The sequence below is a fragment of the Limulus polyphemus genome, unplaced genomic scaffold (assembly GCF_000517525.1).
Source record: "Limulus polyphemus unplaced genomic scaffold, Limulus_polyphemus-2.1.2 Scaffold3733, whole genome shotgun sequence".
In the NCBI taxonomy this organism is placed as follows: Eukaryota; Metazoa; Arthropoda; class Merostomata; order Xiphosura; family Limulidae; genus Limulus; species Limulus polyphemus.
Window position 1 is genome coordinate 69650 of NW_013669343.1, and position 6395 is coordinate 76044.

The window sequence follows — 6395 nt, forward strand, 5'->3', positions numbered from 1 at the left end:
TTGGTTATCTACAGTGTTAAACAATACTGAAGGTAATGCCACTCTCTTATAGATTTGGTTATCTATATTGTTAAACAATACTGAAGGTAATGCCACTCTCTTATAGATTTGGTTATCTATATTGTTAAACAATACTGAAGGTAATGCCACTCTCTTATGGACTTGGTTATCTATATTGTTAAACAATACTGAAGGTAATGCCACTCTCTTATAGATTTGGTTATCTATATTGTTAAACAATACTGAAGATAATGCCACTCTCTTATAGATTTGGTTATCTATATTGTTAAACAATACTGAAGATAATGCCACTCTCTTATAGATTTGGTTATCTATATTGTTAAACAATACTGAAGATAATGCCACTCTCTTATAGATTCCATTACCTACAGTGTTAAACAATACTAATCAACAAATAAAAGATGAGATATTCATACCCGATTACAGTAATAAAAGTCAACAGTAATAACCAGTTACACTTCACGATGGCATGATGATCATACTTGGTTATGAATTAAGTCATATTTGGTTAGAGTTGCAAAATCCAGTACATTTAAACTTACAGAAATATTAATTTTTATTTTAGCCTGCAATGAAATTTAATCTAAGTTTCTAACTGTCAATTTGTTATTCAATAAAGCATTATCCATGAAAAACAAAGGACCTTTATATATGTAATAGCTTTCATTTTCCTGATTATGCAATAACACTTAAAACTATCAGAACCCTTTGCTTGAAAATCTTGCAAAAAATGATATTTTTTGTATTCCGTGAACAATAATTCAACATTTCTGTGGGAGATGATATTAAAATTAGACAATTTAAATTTTTTTTCTTGTTTTTTAGTTGAAGTAATTATTGCAGTTAATATGATTTAGAACTTCTAAAATAAACTATCAACTTGTTTATTCACAAGTGCCCAAACTATTATACAAATATCTAAATCTTTCTGTTACTGATTTTTGATTAGCTGTGCAATCCCTGTGCCATTTTGAATATTGGTAGGAATTAACAACTAGTTGTGAATGTAAGTCTAGGCTTCCAGAATCTGATAAATTATTGTTTTATAATATTACTTGCTCAGGACCTCGAAACTCGCAAAGCAAGGAAATTGGGAAATACCTTTACCAGTTATATCAACAAAGAGAAACTGTTTCACAAATAAAACAATAACTGCCCAGCCCTTGCATAGAATCAAAGTGACATGTAATGAAATATGGCAGGTCTCAGTTGTCCAAATCAAGGCATGAAAAAGGGCCAAAATTTGAAGTACAGAACTACAAAATTTATTGGGAACGATGTCACTAAGCAAACTAACAACATAAAGTGTTTCAAGAGTTTCTTATTATTTGTTAAACCAGTATAAGTTGTTTATTACTGGAATGTGCCTTGACAAAGACCTATGTGTTACCTGCCTTAATTAGACCATCTGCTGTTGCATTGTTTAGTGATACTGTGTGAGAAATGTACTTTACAGTTCATGTGGGTCATTTTGATGTTACTGTTTTATTATTGTTTTTTTTTGTGTTTCACATAATATGTCAGTCAAACATTCATTGTTTCATGGTTGTACATTATTCACAGAATTTGTTTTTTGTTGAATAGATAAATTATTGTTGTATTATTATTATTTTCACTACTAGCTTTACTTACACGTTCAGCTCTACTGCAACATTATGCTTCATATGGGTGACTGCCTTACTAAATATAATGCCATTGTTTCTTTTATCAACTGCTTCTACATTAATGGATAGATTATGTCAACTGCAAACAACATATTTAATTTTCCAATTTGTTGTTGATACACTTAGTGTTTCACAGCAAAAAAACAGGTAAAAAATCGTTTTGTTTTATTTTTTGAGATGAGTCCAAAGATATATTTCCCATACAGAACTATGTTCAAATATCTTAGTATTCTCATATTAGACATATGTAAATACTGAATGCTATTTAGACTTACCACTTACTATTCATAAACCCACTCATGAATTATTATAACTTCCCTACTTTTGTGTGTCTGTCTGTGTGTGTTTGTGAGCACAAACCTTGATTTTTTAATGCCTTGAGATAAAAGGTCTATTGTTTACATTAAGCCTTAACATCACCCTCAAGGCTCATTTTCAATGTTTTAAAGTGCAGGTGCAAGAAATGTGGTGCTAAGTACTGCTCCATCAAAAGAGCAGCATTTTCTCCAGTATTGTTTAACACTGTAGGTAACCAAACTAATAAGAGAGTGGCATTATCTCCAGCACTGTTTGACACTATAGATAACCAAATCACGAAGAAAATGTCATTACCTTCAGTATCACTTAACACTGTAGATAACTGAATTGATAAGACAGTGCCATTATCTCTTGTATTGTTTAACACTGTGGATAACCAAATCACTAAGAGAGTGCCATTACCTTCGTGTAAGTATAACTAGTTATTACTGTAATCGAGTATGAATATATCATCTTGTATCTGTTGGCTCGTGTAAGTGTAACTAGTTATCACTGTTGACTTTTATTACTGTAATCGTGTATGAATATCTCATCTTGTATTTGTTGACTCGTGTAAGTGTAACTAGTTATTACTGTAACTGGGTATGACTATCTCATCTTGTATCTGTTGACTCGTGTAAGTGTAACTAGTTATTACTGTAATTGGGTATGACTATCTCATCTTGTATCTGTTGACTCGTGTCAATGATTACCCATATATCCCATGTAAGTTCTGTTTGTGCATAATTTAAATAAGATGATTACCCATATGTTCCATGTAAGTTCTGTTTGTGCATAATTTAAATAAGATGATTACCCATATATCCCATGTAAGTTCTGTTTGTGCATCATTTATGCTAGTAACTTTATGTAATAGACACCATTCAACCATACTGTTGTCATTGAAGATATTTCTTTTTACTCCTTTTTATTCAGTTGAAAGTCACTTTGTGAGAGGGATACATAGAAGTGGTACTACCTAGACTGTTTTCTATTGTACATGCAAGCATTTTATGGTATATGAAGCAGATGCATATTAATATATTATTCATATGTTATAGTTATTGTATAATTAGTTTATAGTTTTTTGAGCTACAAATAGTTGAGCATACATACATGTAAACAAAAAGTAAAGTTTGAAACATACACACATAAATATCAACTAATTTCCCTTGAACATCCAAAAGATTCGGATCTTCTAAGAAATAACGTGGGGATGATGGGGGGGGTTTCTTGACTATGCGTATACCTCAGAAAACATGGATGAGTTATTTTCAAAGCAGAAACACTTGAAACATATCACTTTGTATGTTGGTTATGTAGTTCATGTCACTGTAACTGATTAAGTTTATACTGGCTCCCTAGTAGCTCAGGTAGTACATATTTCAGTCCTTTTAAGTTGAGCTTCATGGTTCGTCTCCCATTTTACAGAATCTCTTATTTCCTTTAGAATTTTTTTCCAAAAGAGCAGAAATAAGTTCATATCTCATTATATACAGTTGGAGTTCCAGGTGGCTAAGAATTGCTAGAGTATTCACATGACTTTGTGTGTGTGTGTGTGTTCAAGGATTGAGGGCAAGTCTTATTATAGGGAAAAGTCCTGTAGTGATTAGGGGTTTGTTTTTAAATAGTTCAGCTGGTGAAGTATACCGACCGTCAACCAGAAAGTACATTTTGAAGTCCTTCAATAACAATCTCGTCCATTATGTCACTTAATAATGATTTTTAATTTGGTGATTGGTTTACTTTCCAATTACTCTAATTGGGTATAATTTACCTGTAACCTGATCAAATCATTACATCTGATTTAAACTGAAAGTAATTACTGTAATTATAAAATCAAGGAATGGTAGGTTAGAGTGCTCTGTTAATTCTAATAACTGAACACATTATAATCCTACTGGGCTAAATTGGCCAGTTTCAATCCAGTGTAAAAACTAAAATTTGGTCTAAATTACTACACACTTTGAAATAAAGTGATCATAGAATATTTTACTGAGATTTTTTCTGTGATTTTAATATTCCTTTTTTTTTCATATAAGTTACTTATTTCACATATCCATAAAATTTTAGTGGTCTTCAAGTGTGTTTTAAATCGAGTGGAATGTTTTGTTGTTTTCTGTTTCACGCAGGTCCATTTCCTCGACGGCCCCCTCCACGCACCACAACAAAGTCTGACGTCATCGACTGCTAGCACCTGCAGCACGGAGACTTAGAAATCATCCTGTCTCAATGATTAACAGTTTAGCCTCTTGTGCTGTAAGCTCATATAGTGGCAACTCTGCACAAAGTGGTTTTAATTTCAGATGATAACTTATTCCTTCTTTCTTCATTTTTAAACCCTTCAGCTTTATTTTAGTCATACAGTTTCTTTAATCTAGCTTGTCTTCACAGTACTATCGACATCTGTATCAGTTTTAGAGAAGGAAGGTTTTCAACAAAAATCTTTAGTGTTATCAGGAATATATGTTGCATTACAGTTCTCCCCAAAACGTTCCATCTTTTGTCATTAAGTCCATAATAGGTATTTATCCAAGCTTTGAGGTGTAATATATCTGGGATTCCATAGTCAGTTAATAACCGTCCTAATATGTTCTCAGTTTAGCTATATTCGCCTCTCCTAAGTAAAGTTTAGATTTTCATTCCTGATGTTTGCAAGATTTCATCAATAGCATTTTGTTCTATTCTCAGTCTCAGACATCCACAAATAAAAAACACACTATTCAAAAACCTGCTGAAATCAAACTTAAAATAGGCCCAATTTATAAGATATAAGAGCAGCAGTCTCAACCACAATAATCTTACACTTTTGAAATATTAACCACAGTACACTTTCAACCATCAGCAAAGATTTGTAAAAGTAGCTGATCATAGGAACTGAATCAATCACAAATTTGTATTTTCAAAATTATGGCAATTTCAGACTCTTTTTTGTTTTTCTTAAGAGAACAGACTAGGTAAATATCATGATATCTCTACAATCACATCACTACTCGTAACCTTTCCAAACCAAGGAGGTACACGGGTAAACACGCAATTGCATAACATTTTTTTGGCAACTTTTGCATATATTGTATAACCAAGATACAGTAAGTAGCTTAATAAGTTCAAGATTCTTAAGTTGGGATATCAAAATATTTACTAGAAAAAATAAAACTTTATCATATTTTAAATAGTGTAATACCAAAACAAAAATATAGTGACAATATTACGAATAATATGTAGACTTACCAGTACAATACCAACTGTTAGGACTATTCACTAGTTAATGGAGTGTTAACTGATATTAGTTTAAAAGTTTTAATTTTTTTCTCATTATATTGCTATTATAATACATTTTAGTGGTAAGACTTAAACTTTGCAAGTATTTAAACTTCCATAAGACTGTATTTTTTACAAAATTTCATCCAAATGTTTCCTACTGTGTCTTCCATTGTGATATAGTTTCAGTATCAGCTTTAGTTTTTAGCATCTCATAACCAACGCTGTTTCAGTTTTGTAACATTCAATTATTGTTCTTAAACTGCATAAGTATACCTTAATCTCTTAGAGGTTTTGCACAGTGGGTAATTTTTATCCTTTAAGGCTTTAGTACAATTACACTTAGCATTTATAGCATTATTGTTTTACACACTGAGAAACTTTCAGTAATTTTTTAACCGCAACATCCTTCCTCAGTGGATATAATGTTGATGGCGCATACTCAGAAATTCAGAGTATTCAAATTGTTTTAAACTGCTGCCCTTAAACATTATTTTTCATCAAACAAAACTTTTCTCAAGTTTGGCTTCAGCATAACTTGACTTTATTTACCAAACATCAACAGTCATAAGTCCAGTCAGTCAAATGAAATGGCAAGTCAGATGTCACACTACCTTGTAACGAATACAAAAACCAGCAAGGTATAATTAATATTATGATGTTAACAAATAGCCATAATTGGTAGCTCAAAAACTTCCCAATTTAAATAGTCACAGTGCTGAGTTAAAGTCAGTATCCATATTTATTTTTATTAAGTTAAATTCACAGAAGTCAAACAAGATTCCAGTCATTCATGCAATAACCTCCATAAAAGGTTACAGTTATAACTGATTACAGAAAATTGTCATGCTTATTTTGTTACAGCTAAAAAAAAAGTCAACAATCGCAGCTGTTTAAAGTTAAAAATCACACTAATGAGCTCACAGTCATATCTGGTTTCCCTTAAAAGAACCAACTGTCATATTTGGTTACAATTATGAGATGAAACATTCATATCCGATTACAGTAATAAATATTTACACTTACACGAGTCAACAGATACAAGATATTCATACTCCATTACAGTAATAACTAGTTACACTTTTATTTAAATGATGCACAAACAGAACTTACATGGGATATATGGGTAATCATCTTATTTAAATGATGCAC

The 6395-nt window shown here is 31.5% G+C and overlaps 1 protein-coding gene across 1 annotated transcript in view; it reads left to right on the forward strand.

Moving 5' to 3' along the window:
- The window catches only part of LOC106469940 (Down syndrome cell adhesion molecule homolog), a gene marked incomplete at its 5' end in the record, with an annotated part of 73914 nt that extends 67594 nt beyond the window's left edge, over positions 1–6320 (forward strand). The window contains one exon of the mRNA XM_022398514.1: positions 4115–6320. Coding sequence (XP_022254222.1) covers positions 4115–4176 — 62 coding nt within the window. The remainder of the gene's footprint in view (positions 1–4114) is intronic.
- Between the last annotated feature and the right edge of the window lie 75 nt (positions 6321–6395).